Consider the following 20,061-nt stretch of genomic DNA (forward strand, 5'->3'; position numbering starts at 1 on the left):
TAAAATCTTTAATTTGTTACATTTGACACATGTTTGATACATTTCACATTCCTAGTTTGTATTTATTTAATTTGTATTTATAGTATGCATATGTTATTTAGGAAACAAAACAAATCGTAGTAACAAAAAAGAATTATAATGGATAGCTGGATTAAAGAAAATCACCAAACAAACTCTACAGTAAAATATACAGAAAAAGATAATTAAAAAAAAGGGGGACATTGGACACACACGCACACGCACACATATATATATCAAATGACAAATGGTAATACTAATAAATATCTAAATATAAACGTGTAAAACACTTGTTTTTGGATGATGAGAACTATCGGAAATTTGATAATTCCCACTTCTGAAGTACGAGCTCATCGCATTCAAATTTTGAGAAATGAGAGTTCGTTCATGTGCAATTTTTTACCTAGGAAACTCGTATTTATGATAATTCCGAGAGCACGTGAAGGCAGCATTTCTGCCAGGGCTTTGCTTTCACAGAACGGCAGCACATCGTGCACTCGTGCCATTCAATGACAGTAGATGGCAGTACTGTCGTCGCATTCTGTACAGCCCGTTTTTAGTGAATCAACAGAGGAAGAAAATCCGACAAGAAGCACACAATGCAGTTTGACTGCTTCGGGTTATCCACCCAGGCTTCTTGTATGCCTTAGCTTCCCGAATAAAATGAAGAAATCTATTTATTCAATTTTGACGATGGGGACGAAAAGCAAGCTTTCATAGGTCCATTTTCACGTTACGCTTGAGAAAGAAACCAGCTCTTGCCGCGGACACCGGCGAAATCTCCAGCTTGACCGCACACAGTGGATCACAGAAAGGGCCGCGGAAGGAGGAGCCCAGTCTGCGCTGACGGGGCTGCGCTCAACATCCTTGACGGTGCAACTCCAGCCCGAGGCCTCGGGGCCTGTTGTATATTATTATCGTTTTAAATGGAGGCTCGGACGAAAGCAGAACCCAGAGGAAAATGGCCCTCTGTACAGCGCGATTGGTGGGTGTGATTGGAAATATTTTTGTTGTTTTGTTCGTGTCCATGCCTTTGAGTATCGACAGTTAATCAAGACGGAGTGGGTTCATTTTGAGCAAAAAGAAGGAAAAGGGTTTTACAGTTCAGTTGAGATTTTAGCACATCGCGCAGTGTCTTTTCTCCTCTGCTCGTTAAAGAGAGCTAATGACTAGTATGTTATTTCATCTGACGGGTTTTGTTTTTAAATCCGCAAATAGACAAGTTGTTAAGGGTTGTGTTACGTTCATTGGCTGCATTAATGTTCTGAACTGAGCGATTAGTTTAATTTCCTTCTTAAATGTGAAGTGCAAGGTGGGGTGTCAACGAAGCACAGGCTAAATTGTTAGCTTGTTTTATTGGAGTCACATTAAATAGCTTTGACAGATGTTTTAGAGGAGAAATAGCGAGCTGGAAAATTGTAAAACGAATGATTGATCTTTTAAAAATGACATTTGATATGGTTAAGATGGTTCACGTAATGTTGGTTGGTGTTAGCTCGCCTGGTTGTTTACACCGGATATATAATAATCATTGGTTAATTGGCAACATCACAATCGCATAATTTTAATAACTGCCACTTATAGTACAAAAAACTGAAATGTTACGAATTTGATCGTTTAAAAGGGAGTGTTTAATCCGCGATCCTAACCATGTTAGCTAACGTTAACTAGCAAGCTAACATCGAGCGATTTAACTCGTCGCTTCATTAACCGATTTATATGCTTTATATTGCGAGAAAAAAAACACTTGACACATATTTTTTCGTCTATAATGATTATTTTTGCGCCACTGTTGTACTTCTCGTCTACCTTAAAGTTCACTAATGAAAACTCAGCCCTAACTTACAAGGTAGCATATTTTTAGACAGATATTCGCTTTTATGTTATTAACATATGATACTTATACTTTGTCATTTGTTTTTTTAGTGTTTAGTGTGTATTATTTATGAAGGAAACCAACTGTTTCCAATATTACCAATGCATATTTTCTTAGTTAAACAGCCATATTGAATCTTTGAAAGCCTGACTGCGCCACTCATGGGTAGTTTCTCCTTTTTTCCTTCCCCAGATGAAACTGACAATGTCTTGACAGAAAGACAATAAGTGGAATATCTTGAAGCTTTCATAATCGCTGTGTTATTGGATAAAACAGGCCCGTTGATGCCCAAACATGACTGAACTCAGACTGCAGTGTGCTCGCACTATACAGCTCCCACTGGACTCTATTAAATTATAAGACAGAAACCTTAAACCACATTTTCATCTGAGATCGACAGCACTGGTCCTGGAGGCGTTGGTTTTTATTCAGTAGCAGTTGTAAAGTATCCCAGGCCGGACCAGGGTGTGTTTTTAATAAGTGCCTTTGTGCGGACATTGACATGGACGGTCCCACTCGAAGCGGAGGCTTCAGGCAGAGTCGTCGCTCCCGCTCGCAGCGTGACCGAGAGCGACGGCGGAGGAGAGCGGATCTCACTGAGCCTCCCAGGGCCTCATCGCCATCCTCGGCCTCGGACCAAGAGCTCTGCAGAGGAGACGCACTGCTCCGTGCCAACGGTGGAGAATGCAGACCCAGCTTCCCAGGGGCCAGACACAGGCCTCCGCGTCGGAGGAAGCGAGAATCGGTGTCTTGCGAGGAGGATATCATCGATGGATTCGCCATAGCCAGCTTCATAAGCCTGGAGGCCTTGGAGGTTTGTGTGCTTATCCATCTTTCACTCATCTGTAGTAAATATTGCAATACTGTATAGAGACTAGAAGTTGTGACATTTTGCATATTAAGTTTTGGTCAAAATTTGCTACTTCTTTATAATACCTGCTAATCAATACATGATTAGTGTAAATTGTGTGAAACAAATAACGCACAGTGAGTGGAATTACAGCAGTCTCACTCTACAGAGCTTGAATATTTGCTTCTCTAACATGTTTTGCTGTGCTACTTTGATAGATGGACTGTTCCCTAAAGCCTCCAGAACGATCTGGCTTGTTAATGGGTAGAGGAAGCAAAAGAAAGAGAGGTCTAGATGAAAATGGAGGGCCTCTGTCAGAGCCGGAGGAAGGACCTCCTGCTACGTACACCAACAGTTGGGAGCAGCGCAGGAAAATCAAATCAAAACTGAAAAGAAATAGAGATGCTAAGGTTAGTACAGCAGTTTCATCACACTTGACTATTAAAAAATATCTATTATGTGAAAACGCCCATGAAAAATGTCACTGCAATATTTTCGGTGCAACAAACATTTAAGCAAACATTTCTAGAATAGTCCGATGTAGATGTGCTTCTAACATGAACTTAATAATGTCCAAGACTTTTATTTTAAAAATGTGTTTTTAAAATTGAGTCGTAATTGTGCTCTATTGTTGGAGATATTAGACGCAGTGACTGGTCTAAGCAAAATTTCAATATTTCACACGAAATGCTTCTCGCTGTCCTAGCAACAGTCAGAAGACTGCTGTATAGACTCAGTACAGATATCTGGAGAGCAGGGTGACAACTGGCCAATTTGTATACATGTATGTAGTTATGCAATTCAAAAGGTAGACAAAATTGGCAATGTGTAGATTTCAGAAATGATGATGTGGGGAACTGCCACTTCTGTTAATTAAAGTGTACATGGTTATCAGTAGGGTTGGGTATCGTTTTAATTTTAACGATTCCGATTCTTATCGATTCCTAATATTGATTACAATAAGCTAAAAAAAGAAAAACTTGGATATCATTAACATTTTTTTTCATTAACATTAACATTTTTTTTTACAAGTTTTATTATAAAGCATTTCATTGTAGCTGAATACCATGAACAAAAATCAACAGGGTAAACAACACAGAACTTTTGCATATGGTTTAAAAAAAATATCATAACAAAAACAACTATCCTAACTAATATACATTTCAAGCATCATTGAGAACAAATAAACACTCAGTAATCAAAAAAGAACAAATATAAAATTAGCAATCGCACAAATAAATGCAACTGAACAAAGATACAATTGAAATAAACCGTTTTAGGATTTTCATGTACTGAAACTGTAATCAAATGTAAAATAGCACTGCACTTTATAAATAAAATATTACAAATATAGTTACAAAAGTGATTCAGTCAAGAATAGCAATACATTTCTCATTGTCTCTTGTTGTTTGTTTAACGTTATTATAGAGACGGCAGCAGCAGTTGTTACACGTGCGTTTTCTTTGTCAACTGTTTACATTCACTTAAGAAATAACCAACTGTTTAACAAGGTGTTGTTTTTGTTGTTGGTTTTTTTGTGCGTGGAAGAAAAGTTCAGTATTGTGCACTTTACAGTATGAGAGGCGTCTTTGTTGTTTTGGCTTAAGAAAAAAGCGTGTGAGTCTTCTTGCGCTTGAATTGTTTGAATTCACATTAAAATCACTTTTTCTGTGCGCACGCTTTGGCTGTGTGTGCTGCACAGAAAACAGCGTGTAGGTCTTCTTGAGCTTGAATGATTCAAAGTCAAATTAAAATGTGCACACAATAAACAATTAGAGGAATCGAAATTTGATAATTTCTTATCAAATCCACAGTTCTTGGAAATTTGGAACCAGTTCTCGATACCCAACCCTAGTTATCATCCAGTGCTTAATCTCAGAATGGCCAAATATCAGCTGATTTGTTATTCTGACATCTGTATCAGCCTGTAACTAACCACTGGCAGCCAACCCTTTTAATGCAAGATAAAAATAAATATATTTATATTATACACTGTATTCTTTTCACCATGGATTGACTTTTTCAAATGTCGGTTTCAGTTATCTGGGAATCACATGGAGACAGGATACATTGTAAGTTGTTTTTTCCCATGTGTTGTCTTTTTCTTGCTGCCCATAAATGTGACTTAAATGTTTCAAAATACATATATTGTGCACATACCCTACCATTATCCCAAAAATTCGTCCCCTGCGTTTTTTCAGACAAGCATGTTCACATAAAGGTTTTCATGGGCCGATGTGCATAAATCTAGATTTAAATTCAAAGAGACAATATAGTCTATACATGACTTGACATTTTATTCTTATCTTAAACTAGGTGATGTAAACATTATGCTTTATTCATACTAGTAGCTGGATGATGCAAGTTCAAAATGGACTCGTAGATGTAATAACAGAGGTGGTCTTATTATTGGGAGTTTCGAGGGTCCTTGACTACCATTGGAGAAAGCTAAATGGCTAACTTAGATCGCGTGTGCCTTGATAACCAATCACATTACAGCCTTGACGTCACTGAGTTTTGTTCATAGTTATGCAACAGTCAATCACTTTTTGCAGATACCATAGTAATAAATGAGAATTGCCGTAACTTAAATCACACCTATCCCCCAATTGTCTGCGACTTCTCTTATTAAAAAACATTTTTTTCCCAGTGTGTAAAAGATCAATCCTAAACGAATTTTGCAGACATGTTAAAGATTATCATATGTGCTCTCAATTCATTAAATAAGCCGTTTTTCCACAAAAACGGTCTGTTTAGCCTAGTGAAGCCTCTTCTGCATTGACATCCATTAAAAAAATGTCCTCTGGTCTCCTTCCTTGCATACCGTGCAGCGTTATGTTTTCTTTTTTTCGCTCACCTTGCCTTCAAGTGGCTTTGACAAAGGTAAAAAGTAGTAAAAAGCAGAAACTTTTAGACTGACGAAACAAAAAGACAATAAACAAGACAAAAAGGTAAAAAGAGTAAAAAGCAGAAACTTTTAGACTGACAAAACAACAAGACAATAAACACACGATTGTGACAATATATGGTTTATGCGTGTTGCTCAAGCCGTCTTGGATAATAATTAAGTAATGTATATGAATAATGCAGTGCTAATTGTATAAAATACATGATGACTTACTGCACAATAGTTTGTAGTACATAAATTATAACATTTTCAATAGGAAATTATAGGGAAATATTATAGTGTACAAATTAGTGCTTATTGTTCAGAAGTGTATTTTGATTTCTTAGCCAGTTAAAAGCAAGATATAAGAAAAAATAAAACCTGGCAATTAGACAGGTCAGAAAAGCAAAACTGACATTAAACTTGACATTTCTGTCCCCATCACTTCTGAAATGAGGGCTATGCCCCTTCTGTCATTAAAAAACTTGGGTCTGGTAAGATTAATGTTTTTAATTGAGTATTGTGCTTACCAAGGCTGCATTTGTTTGAACAGAAAAAGAGAAAAGAAAGGGGAAAAAGAGCAGCATCTGTTTCAAACAGAAATCTGTTATGACTTCATAAATGTCTTTTGACTGTCAGTTTATAATCCATTTAATGTGTCCTTTGCTAAATAAAAATAATTATTAATTTTCTTTTAAAAAAAAAAAGTTTACTAACCCAAACTTTTGAACAGGAAGGGTATGTTTTTGTTTGTTTACATGTCATAAATTATATCATACACAAGGAAATTTGTCATTGTAGTGCTATCACTTAATTACTTTATTTTTATCCAACAGTGCGATACAGAGAGTGAATCAGGAGATAAGGTAAATCCTTTTTCTGTTTACATAATTTTGCATTTATGTATGTATTGATGTGTTTCTATTTTCATTCATTTTTCAATAATGACATTTCTCCCATTACTATTTAGGCTTCTGATAATATGGAGCCAGCGTTCATCGTCTGCACAAGAGAAGGTACATGTCTGCTGTCAGTGGCAGGATTATATACTAGGGCTGCGAGAAAAAAAATCTCTGTTTGACAAATCAGAAAATTTCAGAATCGATTTTGAGTCTTGATTTTAACCGCAGATGCACGATGGCACTCTAGAAACATTTATTATTATTAGACCTGTCACTTTAAGAGATGACACATGGACCCTGCAGTTATAAAACTATTATTACACAAAAATATTGAAATATGGCAATTCTGATATGGTCATATAGCCTACTCAAAACAGACAGGGCAACCTAATGCAGACAAGTTAGCTTACCAGTTTTAGGTGATATTACATGTTTGTCGACGAGCTGTGATATGCAAACTGTAGCTTGCAAAATTTGCATTCAACTTTCTTCCCATTTTCATTTTTTTTTTTTATGCTGCCACACTGCCGAGGTCTTTGTTGACATGGTAGAATAGGACTGACTAGGAAAACGCTCTCACAATTAAATAAATAATATTAAGATGGGTAGCCACTTCAATCTGTCCCTCTTCTCCTGTGGGTTGTGCTATTCCAAAAGTGAAAACAGGGGGGGGTGTTCTAAAGACAGACTGTTACCTGTGAAACAGGGGTGCTCTGAAAACACCCCCCATTAGCAATTATGTTTCCATCTGATAAAATGAATACAGCTTAACTGATTAAATGAACGCTGCGAAAAATTCTCAATCTTTAAACAATCAGATTTTTGGTTGAGCCAGAACGTATCAACTAACAATCGACTGGGAGATTACAGTAGCGGGTTTGTGTGTCATCTCGCTGTTGGAGAGATGAGAGAGTGTGAAAGTGCAGCTGGTATCGTGTATCTATTCTTTGGAAAATGTGTATTGGATACATTTCAGATATTCCAGTATCGATATGTATCCGAAAATGTCTTCTTTTTTTTTGAGAACACTGTTTTTTTGGCACTTGGTTTATTTCAGATGCCTTTCTAAAAGACTACAATTGAAAAGTGTATATATATAAAAATTTAACCCGACAAAGTGGCTAGTAGGGGCGACTCTGATACACATAGTTTCTAACAGAAAAAGTATATCCTATATATAAACAAAAAGATTGATAATCAAGTCAACTTAATTTATATAGCACTTTTACAATGATGATTGTTTTAAAGCAGCTTTACAGTGTTAAACAGGAAAATGCTGCAAACGCCTGAACAGTCGCTCTTGAGAAAACGGTGATGTTATCAGCTCATTTCATTTCAATGATAATCATTGAATCGTAATTGAATCGTGAGGTTCCTAGAGATTCCCATCCCAATACTGTATGTTTTAGGTATTTAAATTTGACATTAGTGTGCATTATGAATTCATTTATATGCCATGAAGAAAGATTTTTTGTTGTTGTATTCATACATGAAAATTGTTGGGTTATTTTGTTGTCATAAATCTTGAAAAACAGTATTGCGCGAATTACATTGTAGCTCTCTCTTTTTCCATAGCAGTTAACTCCAACTCTGCAAGTGCTGCTGCGGGCAACGGTTGCCCCCTCATGCCCTCAAATAGCTCACTACCCCTCCTGTCAGTCACACCCCGGGTCTCTGGCCTGGAGAGGAGTCAGGAGAGGAGTATGGAGCAGCCTTACCCTGAGCCCATCTCTACCTCATCCTCTCTGCCTAGCCTTGCAGCCCATTCCACTGCTTCTGTCTCCAACTCACTTCCTGATCAGCGTAATAGAAACGGTGGTCCCCATCACCGCCATGACCCTAGCCCACCTCAGCACAAACACAAGCCTTTCCTCCCTTTCCATGGAAAGTCACAATTGACCTTCGCTGGGAGCGTCAACAACAGGTCAGTGTTGTGAAACAGTGTGTTCTGTGTATTTTAACTTAAATATTGGCCTCAGCCTTCTAAAACCAATCATGCTGCAATCATGCTCGGCATACCTATAGTCTGTTCACATATCTTCTATTTGTATTGTACACAAAAATAGAAAAACCTATATGAAACTGGTTATTTCAATGCATTTGCCTGGCTTGACACCACTTCCATAAAGGGTACACGGGTGTTTTTTTCCAGTCCACCTGGAAACAAAGTAATGTTTACAAGCTACTAGATTTATACAATGAGTGTACTGCACTTTGAATTGTACTACCTTTACAATTTTTGTAGTTAAACATAATACTTCAAGAAAAATAAAATATTAAGCAGCACAACTGTTTTCAACATTGATAATAATAAGACATGCTGATTTGCTGCTCAAAAAACATATCAGAATAATTCCTGAAGGATCATGTGGCACTGAAGACTGCTGAAAAGTGATCTTTGCCATCACAGGAATAAATTAAAATAGAAACATTTATTTTACGTTGTAAAAATATTTAACAATATTACTGTTATTATTTTGTTTTGCTCAAATGAATGCAGTCATGGTGAGCATAAGAGACTTATTTCAAAAACATAAAATCTTAACTACCAGAAAATCTTACCTACCTAACGGTAGTATATAATAATTGAAAGAACAATTATAATTTTTCTATTTCTGACATCATACTGTCATTGTGTGTTTAATCGAAGATATGGTGAATATTTGTTTTTATTTACGTGTATCAGCTGGTTCCTATCATATTGTGCATCTCTTACTCAGCTAAAATCTGACTTCATTTGTCAGAAAGAGTGTTAGATTAATATAATAGACAGATTGTAATCCCTAAACATGTGATGTGGCATTGTTTTTCCATCAGGACCAGTACCTCAGGCAAGCCTCCATCTTCAGCCTCTTCAACATCAATCAGACCACCTACTCCTGCTACAAGTGTGTCCCTAGGTCGAGGCCCAGGGGGTGTGGGAACCGTAAGACCCTCCTCTCGACCCAGTCCTGGTGCTGTCTTTACACCATCGCCCAGCCTTCCCCCACCACCTCCTCTTTTGCAGGTGTCACCCCACCGTTCAACAGGTAAAGTTACTAACCGATAAACTACACAAAGATATGAAATGCTAACAGCTGTAATTGTTTGCGTGTCAGTGAAATCTTCATTAAAAATAAAAAGGTTTATGTCATTGTTCAGAAAGATTAAGTTTTTTCTTTTCTATTCGTTTAACAGATCAGGATCTGACACAATCAAATGTTGCCTCTGGAGGACCTTCTGTGTCAAGTTCGAACTCTGGGACGTCTAGCAGATCCTCACAGGCCCAGACATCTATCCCTATGGCCTACCAATTCCATCAGCACAATCACCAGCACCAGCACACTCATACTCACCAACACTTCTTACACCCCACAGCTGCACCACCACCATTGGTGAGGAGTCAACTATAGCCCATGGATGGCTTATTTCAGAAAGTGGCTGATTATGATATTTCACACTTTGACATTTCTCTCGTGGTTGTTATTTTTCAGTTTGAGAAGTTTCCAGGCAAAATAGACGGTCTCTTTCGACACCCAGTAAGTGTTGTATTAAATTTGTAACTGTTGTTTATTAATTAAGTTTAATCTAAATATGTAGGGCAAGTTTCTTTATTTTCATGATTGTTATTAATTTCTTTCCTCTTCTGCGAAGTATTTTCCTCAGTATCCACCATCTGTGCCTGGAATACAGCCTGTTCTTCCGCCAACAGGACCTTTCAATTCATTGCATGGAGCTTTTCAGCCTAAGGTAAGAGTTGATTATCATTTAGTTCGTGCTTTGAATATTTAAATTTAAAAGCTCTGTGTATAAATATTTAAATCAGGTGAAGAATTCTTGTGTATTACCGCAAAATCCAGTGTTCATGGAAAACTAATAATGTGCCTTCTGTCTACTGCATGAAAAGTTGCCAACTTGCCATATTTTGCTAATAATGTACACTCCTGTTCAAAAGAAGAAATTCATGTTTATTGAGCAAGTATTCATTCAATTGGTCAAATGTGACTTTAAAGACATTCTTTTAACTTTTTATTTATCAAAGAATCCTGAACAAAATGTATCCTGTTTTCCCCAATTATATTAGCAGCGAAGTTTTCAATAATGATAATGAGAAATGTTTCTTGAGCCACCAAGAAACATATTAGAGCATATTAGAATGATTTCTGAAGGAATATGTGCTACTGAAGACCAGAGTAAGGGCTTCTGAAAATCCAGCTTGTCCATCAAATAATTAAATTAAATATTGAAATATCTTAAAATGGAAATCAGTTGTTTAAAATTGCAATAATATTTCATAATATTATTGTTTTTTACTGTACATTTTTTATGAAATAAATGCAGTCTTGGTGAGCATAAGAGACATTGTTCAAAAACATAAAGCATACTGACACCATGTTTGAACAGTAATGCATGTATGGATATTTCTGTTTCTACATATATCTAGCTTGAATGTATTTCTATAAGTTCAGTGGTATTTAATGCATTTATAATTATCTTAAAATAAGGTTAATCAGGATTGACCAGTCTTGTGGTTCATTACATTGAGGCATACACAGTCATAATTTTGTGTTTAAATTTTTGTACATTTTGTACTCTTTCTACTTTTCTAAAACTATGTTGATTTTTTTTTTCCTGCAATATATGGTGAGATTAATTTTTTTTACCAGATTAATTGAATATCTTTATTTGGAAATAATTTGTAAATTCTAGACTGAATGGGGTGATTTATGTAGGGCAGTGCATAAAAAATAAATAGATTGCAATTATTGATAAATATAATAGAGGGTATGCATCAATGTCACTTTTTCACCAGGACACTTCCCCTCAGCCTAAAGTGCGAAAGCGCGAGTGAAACAAACGATTGCTTGTTTGTTTGTTTTTTACCAAAGATCCAGTGATCCATGGATATATACAGTGAGGAAAATAAGTATTTGAATACCCTGCTATATTGCAAGTTCTCCCATTGTCCACTGTAAGAAAGAAGAAAAAAATCCAGACCAGAAATCACAATTTATGATTTTTTTTAACTATTTATTTGTATGATACAGCTGCAAATAATTATTTGAACACCTGAGAAAATCAATGTTAATATTTGGTACAGTAGTCTTTGTTTGCAATTACAGAGGTCAAACGTTTCCTGTAGTTTTTCACCAGGTTTGCACACACTGCAGGAGGGATTTTGGCCCACTCCTCCACACAGATCTTCTCTAGATCAGTCAGGTTTCTGGCCTGTCTCTGAGAATCACAGAGTTTGAGCTCCCTCCAGAGATTATTTTTTTGGGTTTAGGTCTTTAGGCCAAGCCAGAACCTTGATATGCTTCTTGCAGAGCCACTCCTTGGCTATCCTGACTGTGTGCTTCGGGTCATTGTCATGTTGGAAGACCTAGCCTCGACCCATCTTCAGTGCTCTAACTGAGGGAAGGAGGTTGTTCCCCAAAATCTCGCAATACATGACCCCGATCATCCTCTCCTTAATACAGTGGAGTCGCCCTGTCCCATGTGCAGAAAAACACAGCCAAAGCATGATGCTACCACCCCCATGTTTCACAGTAGGGATGGTGTTCTTGGGATGGTACTCATCATTGTTCTTCCTCCAAACACATTAAGTGTAATTATGACCAAAAAGTTATATTTTGGTCTCATCTAACCGCATGGCTTTCTGCCATGACTCCTCTGGATCATCCAAATGGTCATTGGCAAACTTAAGACGGATGGACATGTGCTGGTTTAAGCAGGGGAACCTTCCGTGTCATGCATGATTTCAAACCATGATGTCTTAGTGTATTACCAACAGTAACCATGGAAACGGTGGTCCCAGCTTTTCAGGTCATTGACCAACTCCTTCCGTGTAGTTCTGGGCTGATTACTCCTCTTTCTTAGGATCATTGAGACCCCACGAGGTGAGATCTTGCATGGAGCCCCAGTCCGAGGAAGATTGAAGTCATGTTTAGCTTTTTTCATTTTCTAATGATTGCTCCAACAGTGGACCTTTTTTCACCAAGCTGCTTGGCAATTTCTCCATAGCCCAGCCTTGTGGAGGTGTACAATTTTGTCTCTAGTGTCTTTGGACAGCTCTTTGGTCTTGGCCATGTTAGTATTTGGATTCTTACTGATAGTATGGGGTGGACAGGTGTCTTTATGCAGCTAACAACCTCCAACAGGTGCATCTAATTTAGGATAAATGGAGTGGAGGTGGACATTTTAAAGGCAGACAAACAGGTCTTTGAGGGTCAGAATTCTAGCTGATAGACAGGTGTTCAAATACTTATTTGCAGCTGTATCATACAAATAAATAGTTAAAAAATCATGTATTGTGATTTCTGGATTTAAAAAAAAAAATTATGTCTCTCACAGTGGAAATGAACCTACGATCACAATTTCAGACCCCTCCATGATTTCCAAGTGGGAGCACTTGCAAAATAGCAGGGTGTTCAAATACTTATTTTCCTCACTGTACATAACGCAAATTTGCCTACGAAAGCTTTATATAAATACAATATAGGTCCGGGTGATCACTTATATCTATGTTATATATCGTCCAGCCCTATAACTTTTTTTTTTGTCCGTTTTCCTTTAAAAACATCAGATTATATAGAATATAAGATAAAATAAGGTATTTAATTGATGGAATGTCAATACAATAAATGATAACTGCAAATCCACATTTTCCGGCCTGGAGTCCAGTTGCTTTTCTTTTCAAAAGCTTTTGACTGTCAGTAAAAACATGCCTCAGATTTCTTGTCAAATCTATCTGTACAGTCAATCTCAAATCTTTTCAAGGACAGTCTGATTTGTTAGAAAGATCACTTTAATTAAACTTTTTAATACTTAAAGCTAATTTTTGGCACCAATGCAGGCGCTTTTTGCACTGTTGAACCTATGAAGTGGGTTTGAACAGTGTGTTGTTATTGACAGCTTGTTGCCCTTCAGGGAGCTGCTCCAGAGATGACTTCTGGTTTGGGAGTTGTACCACCCCATCTGCAACCTAAAGCACCAAGGGTAAAGATGCTGTATCATGTACTTTTAAATCCTAAAACTTAAAGAACATAAAGAAATGTAAGTTTAAATAATGTGTTGTTTGTGTTTCTATGTCCATAGCTAACAGACCCATTTGCACCACCACCAAAAGTCAGTAATGTACGTTTTACTCTCTTTAATTTTGTACTTGATTTATTTTAGTTGATGACCTCTAAATGAGTAGCGGGGAATTCATTTCTAATTGTACTTAGACGGTCTCTTTACAGAAACCTGGAAAATGGTGCGCTATGCATGTCCGTGTGGCTTGGATGATTCTAAGGCATCAAGAAAAAGTCAAGGTTTTTGCGTTCATCTGTGTTTTCATTTGTAGTAATGCAGAAAATGGGTTTAAATATTTCCTAGTATTTTATAAAGATTTATATTGACATATAATACATTTTGACCATGAAACATTGAGATTTTAGTAAGTGTTTTAAATATGTTGTCATTCCTGTTGACCTTCTTTTTGTCACTATCTTCCTCAGCTTATGCATGCTGATCCACAAAAGCTCGACTTCCGCAATGACCCATTGCCTCGACTCCCTGGCCCTGGTATTGGTGGACTAGGAGGTCTAGGACCTCTTGGTGGTCCCCTTAACCCGACACATGACCTTACAAGACCAGGAAGCCTGTTTGCAGGTGGGTGATACTCCTTATACTCGCAGGTAACATAAGCTTGTGATTGTTCTTAAGGTATTGAAGTTGTTTTACCTAAATAACAGTTTTCAGATACAAGACACATTGACAGTACAACTGTGCTGTCTTACAAAGGTTTTAAATTATAACTGCTTATGGAGGATATATGGCACAAACTTGGCTAAATGTCAACACTCAATGGTAGTCCATTTATGGGTGTTTAAGCTTTTGTCTGAGTTGACCTATGTCTTCTCAGGTGGAGTCAATCCGTCCTCCACACCATTCATGCCTCCAACGCCCCACTCTTTCCTCACCCCAGCAGCACATCTGGGTAAGAGACTGTCTCTGAGAAAGCAGAGGCATCAAAAGCCAATGTGACCCATGCTGCTCTTGTTTTTCTGTGCAATTCTGTACTTCAGGCTTGCTTCACTCGCTAGCTTTGTAGAGTATAGTTATATATGGATTTAGTAGAACAATGATGTCTGATTTCATCGTTACTAACAGCTATGTTTCTTGTTGCAGAACCATATGTTCGTTCACCCCCCTTCTCTTTGGGAGCCCTTGGTTCTGGTGCCTTTGGAGGCTTAGGCAGCCCCACGATAGGTTTGTCATGCTATTTTGTTTTTAGGAATATATAAATATATTAATCAGTAGGGTTGATTTTACTTAAATCATCTTTACACATAAAAAGCACACAGAAACCTAATCGGAAGTGGCATAAAACCGCAAAATGTGCATTTACACAGACTGGTTTTAGCTTGGTTTATACTTGACGCGTCTGCAAAAGCGTCATTGCGGAGTGGGCGGTAGTATGCATTGAGTGCGCGAGACCCCATTTCGTTTGCCGGTGTGCACTGCGTTTTTTTCTAACTTTCTGTGTGGCTCTGCATACGAAGATGTACAAACTTTGAGGCAAATCTTGCCTATTTACGTCTCGTTACACTAGCACCTAGTTTGTGCATTTAAATTAAAAATGTTTATTATGCTATTGTAGGTTCATTTTGTAAATGTAAGCAACTAATGAACATAAGGGTCGGTCCATGATTAAATTTTTTTTCCACAAAATAAATAAAAATTAGAAAATATTTAAGAGATTTATTAATTTAGTTGTTTACAAAAATGTTCTCTTAGCCATATATTTTGTTTCTAATGTCACAAGTAATAATTGTATGTTTACTGGGTTTAACATTATTCTTTTGTAGTGTAGTATTGGTGTTGTACCAAAATAAACATCGTCACGTGTACCTGCTGTTTCATGATGGTTTATAGTACAATTACTCCGTCGCCCTCTGATGATTCAAAGAAATGTACACCGGCGAGCGCGTCAAGTATAAACGCATTGTACGTTTGGGGAGGTGCATATGCAGTCAGCGAAGGCTCGCGCTGCGGAGCCAGGGGAAAGTATAAACAAGGGTTAATGCTTCTCTGAAGTGCCATAAATGCATTTAGACAGGAGTTAAATTTGTGGGAAACAATGCTTTGTTAACTTTTAAAATTACAGTTAACAAAATGTTACAAAATTAAGTTTTTCATTTAAAAATAATAAAATCATAGTCTTTGAAATAAATAAAAATATGATATGTAAACATTTATTTTCTCTGTGCTCTTGCACACTTTGAAGTTGGTCAGAATTCTTATTTTCCATTTTTTTAATAAAATTGTTCCAGCTGGAACAAACACTACAAAAAAATTATAATTATGAATTATTGCACCAGGTACATCACTGCAGGATTAAAATAGTTTAAAAGTCTCTTTTTGAAGAGCCAGAAAGTCATTTTGGAGATGGCACAACAAATAAACAATGCTTGCATTAGTGTTTCAGGTCGGACAGTAGATGTCAGTAGACCGTCATGAAAGATTTTTTGGAACATAATATAACAATACACAATTACAGTGATGCCAATTGGGTTAACCATTTACCATATCTGAGGGAAATGTAGCAGCGTGTTGATCTGCCAATCTCTTCAAAAGAAGATTATAAACGGCAAAAGTCAATTGATTACACATGACAACTTGTTTATGATGGTTTGCTTAATTGCTTCACAATGTGATATCTTGATTTGTAATTATTTTAGTTTTTGTGTCATTGTAATGCTTGTTTTGTCTTAATTAAAACCGTTTTACGTCATCTTGAGCCCCCAGGTTGAGAACCACTGCTTTATCTTAAATTTGTTTTTCTAACATCGCTTAAGCGGTTTAATCAAAAGGTTTCTCAAAAGTTAATGTAAGTACTGCTTTATCAGTCAGTCTTTTCTCAGCTAAAAACTAATCAAAGTTGCTACCTTTCCTTTTAGCGGCCAGTGTTTTTGGACATAAGACTGAGCCCTCTGCAAGTGCTGTTGGAGGACTAGGTAACCCCCATGATCCATGGAATCGTCTTCATGTTGCCCCTGCCTCTTTCCCCTCTGGATCTTGGGCCAAGGGACCAGAGAAAAAAGATGATAGAGGAAAGGAAATGGAGAGAAGAGAACTGACTCATATAAAAGATGAAAAGGACAGGTATGACATGATAACAAAATACATTTCTTTTTCTCTTTCTTTTGCTTTCAATGGTTTGTTGTCATTTTAGGTAATTTTCAATGGGGCTTTTAAGATTAAAAGTGAATTATCTATTGTATATTTCCATTTTACTTAAATTGTTTATTACTGTTTATCACAGAGACAGTATCATGTATGGACGCCCACCAGTACGAATGTCACCTGGTATCCCATCCCTCAGGCACCGCAGCAACACCCCAAGTTCACATATGAATGGCTTGGGCCCATTGAGCGGAGGTGGGGTCCCTTCAGATGGCCAAAGCAGAGAGCGTGAGCGTGAACGAGAAAGAGAGTCAGACAAGAGACAACATTCTGCATCCAGGGCACCACCGTTGGCTTCCTCCACCGCACCGGACAGACCTCGCTCTTCAACATCTTCTATTCTCACATCCTCTCCTTCTAATGTCCCATTAGCTTCTTCTCCTCTAGATCTGTTTCACCGACAGCCACCACACACTCTCAGCACAGAATCCAGTCACTCTTCGCAAAGAGATAACAATGGTCCAGCCTCTTCCTCCTCTTCTAGTTCACTTCCAGTGAAGAACCCAGATCGGACCACAACTCCGGTATCCAAGCCCGGTCTAACCTCTGGGCAGCTTCACTCCCAAGTCAAGGTCAAAGAAGAGCGTAAAGAGGAGCCTGAGCCAGTGCCCATCTCCATACCGCATACCGCTGTACCTCACAACTTTGAACGGCCCAGTAGTCGACACACACACCATCCATCCACCCCTTCCTCAACCCTCTCATTGACATCTACACCTGGCATGCCTCTTCCTCCTCCAACTCCTCACCCTCCCCACCATCTGTCCCTTTTAGATCGTACACGGGCTATTGATGCCTATTTCGGTGGTGCTGGAGGTTCAGCCGGACTGGTATTAGGTGCAGCAGCTGACCGTTTCCAACCACATCCTCATGGTCCTCCACAAGGTCATTCCCAAGCCACTCACAGCTTTCCCTGGGACCCATGGAGGGATCTGGCTGCCCAACAACAACAGCAGCGCAGGGAAGTATTGACTCTAAGGTCAGATCCCCACCTTGCACTTCGCTCTGATCCACACTTGTCTAGACTTCTCCAGCATCAGCAGGTACAGCGATTCTTGGAGGCTGAGAGAGCTGCAGTAGCAGCAGCTGTGGCGACCAGCCCGCACCATCCACCAGTACCTACCTCTTCGGCTTCAGCTTCAGCAGGCAGGTCAGAGTTCGGTTTGATGTCCCACCCGTTTGAGGAAGAACAACGTGTTCAGATACTGCGAGAAGACTTTGAGAGAGCACGGTACTTCGGGATGCATCCACATCCGCACCTGTCTGCACCTCACCTTCCTAGCCCATCTCATGCTGCCCACCTAGAACAGATACATGCAGGGCTACTGTCTCACTCGCATCTACATCCAGCTGGAGCCTCCGCACAAGCATCACATCACCCTGGCCTCTACTCTAGACTTGGACCTCTGCATTCACACTCTCACGTACCTAATGGCATTCTTGCCAAGAACCCAGGTCTAGTTGGGGCATTGTCAGTTGGGGCTCCACCACCTCTCATTCCATCTGTTAACCGATCTTCTACTCCACCCCGTGGCTCCAGACTTGGCGGGGCTAGAGACTTAGCCCTTTTTTCCACGCATAAAGACGGCGAGTCGAGATAGTCCAAGGTAAAGCTTGAGGAGCTTCCAGAACTACTTTGCTAAAGAAACTGCTCCTCGCATGGCAAGGTTCTGCAGGACATTCAAAAAGAGCTAAGCTTCTCTGACCATACACAAGTGTTGAAACAGCCTGGGGAGGCAACAGAGACACTGCCCAGGGCTGTTTGATATATTTATCCACTGTGGTGCAATTTAGGTACTCTCTTGCTGTGGCCTGGTTTTTTTGTAGGGTTTAGAGGCCTGTGGATGCTCAAAGACAATTGATTACTACTAATAATATGAAGACAAGTTGTTAAAGAGTGGTGGATCGAAAATTGCTAACTTGTTTGTCTTGGTGAACTCAAGGAAAATCTATTGTAGAGTTCTGGTCCTCGGCTTTGCATTTGAAGAAAGAAATCGGACCCTGGCTGAAGTAATCAAGTACTTCTCATTGTCTGAATCAGCACTGTTGGCAAATGTACGAATTAAAAGAAACACTTTTGGTCCACATTCTGCTTTAAATATTCATGTCATCCATCAGACAACTTCCATTAACTTCAGAATGAACTTAAGATTTATTTTATTCTTTAAAAAAAAAGTTATTATGAACTGTATGTACATCTTGTTGGATAATATTTTAAAAGTTTAAAGGAAAAGAACTGTCTCCCATTCATTAGTCTGACTCAGTACAAGAGCTGGGCCAGAGTATAGTAGAATAGTGATATTGCTTTTGTAATAAGTATTGTTAACATTAATTACCTTCCATAATAAATATATTCACTTTTTATGTTATGTCATGTTTCAGGTCTCACCAAATGCAATCACTCGTTGAAATAAGTCAAAAATGATTATTGTCCAGTAAAGCACTTCGGTAATATATTTTGCTCCAATATACTGGTTATGTTAAAGACAATGTACTGAGGATGTATCAAAGCCAGCCTATACAGTTCAGAGAATTGTATATCTTCATACTTTGGGAAAGGAGTGTGTTATTTCTCTTTTCCACAGTAGAAGCCTTTGGAAGTCTCCAACAACCATCATCCAAGTGGCACGAGGCATGTCGTCTGGGCAAAAGCAGTGCACGTCTTGTACTTGCAGCTAAACTATAGGATTAGAAAGACTCTTGAGATACAGGACATTCTGGATTAATTATTTGAGCAAAACATTTTATACATTTTAAATATGTCCCTTTTGTCCCTTGAAAAGAAAACCACAAAGATTAATTATTAAAAAAGGTTGGTTATTTACATGTGTTAGTGTATTGATTCATTGTGCAAGTATATGATGCATGGTGTATTACTGTCTCTTCCCAAAATTTCAGAGGCAAATTGTGACTTTTCTGACTAAACTGCATATTTTCTTTCTTAAAATGTGCCCCGTGTGCACTAAACATTAATTGTCACCTTAAGTAAAGTCAGGAGGTCTTAAGTTGTGTAAATCATAAAAATCTGTAGGAATATTTGTTAGTGCCTGTGTATAAAATCGTTCATGGATTGAATCTAAAAATTAGTGGATATAATCATATCAATACTTTATCAAACTGCTGCGAGCCAGGCAGTGAGCGATAATATATATATATATATATATATATATATATATATATATATATATATATATATATATATATATATATATATATATATATATATATTAACTAGTTTGAAAAACCAAACGTTATTATAAAGTTCCGTTCAAACGAATCATGGGTTCGTTTGAAATAGAAAAAGAAAGTTAACTTT

The 20,061-nt window shown here is 38.0% G+C and overlaps 1 protein-coding gene across 8 annotated transcripts; it reads left to right on the forward strand.

Moving 5' to 3' along the window:
* Positions 1-574: 574 nt before the first annotated feature.
* Positions 575-19,114, forward strand: fbrs (fibrosin). 8 transcript variants are annotated; one of them, XM_067430673.1, is made up of 19 exons: positions 576-1,003; positions 2,087-2,708; positions 2,963-3,154; positions 4,784-4,816; positions 6,468-6,497; positions 6,602-6,647; positions 8,109-8,457; positions 9,351-9,562; positions 9,711-9,907; positions 10,007-10,051; positions 10,167-10,262; positions 13,428-13,511; positions 13,611-13,649; positions 13,757-13,828; positions 14,015-14,168; positions 14,422-14,496; positions 14,688-14,768; positions 16,460-16,664; positions 16,825-19,114. In XM_067430673.1, the coding sequence occupies exons 2-19, from the start codon at positions 2,397-2,399 to the stop codon at positions 18,344-18,346; spliced, it is 3,744 nt and encodes a 1,247-aa protein (XP_067286774.1). In that variant the 5' UTR covers positions 576-1,003; positions 2,087-2,396; the 3' UTR covers positions 18,347-19,114. The 8 variants fall into 8 exon arrangements, with proteins under 8 accessions (XP_067286781.1, XP_067286774.1, XP_067286776.1 ...); XM_067430675.1 differs by having other exon boundaries at positions 13,611-13,640; XM_067430676.1 differs by having other exon boundaries at positions 13,443-13,511.
* The last annotated feature ends 947 nt before the right edge of the window (positions 19,115-20,061 follow it).

The sequence above is a fragment of the Pseudorasbora parva genome, chromosome 21 (assembly GCF_024679245.1).
Source record: "Pseudorasbora parva isolate DD20220531a chromosome 21, ASM2467924v1, whole genome shotgun sequence".
Taxonomy (NCBI): domain Eukaryota; kingdom Metazoa; phylum Chordata; class Actinopteri; order Cypriniformes; family Gobionidae; genus Pseudorasbora; species Pseudorasbora parva.

Bases quoted from the DNA above. Each gene is read 5' to 3' on its own strand.
- fbrs (XM_067430673.1), top strand. From the start codon at position 2,397: ATGGACGGTCCCACTCGAAGCGGAGGCTTCAGGCAGAGTCGTCGCTCC. The intron at 6,648-8,108 runs GTACATGTCTGC...CTTTTTCCATAG, and splicing joins CATCGTCTGCACAAGAGAAG to CAGTTAACTCCAACTCTGCA. The intron at 9,563-9,710 runs GTAAAGTTACTA...TTCGTTTAACAG, and splicing joins GTCACCCCACCGTTCAACAG to ATCAGGATCTGACACAATCA.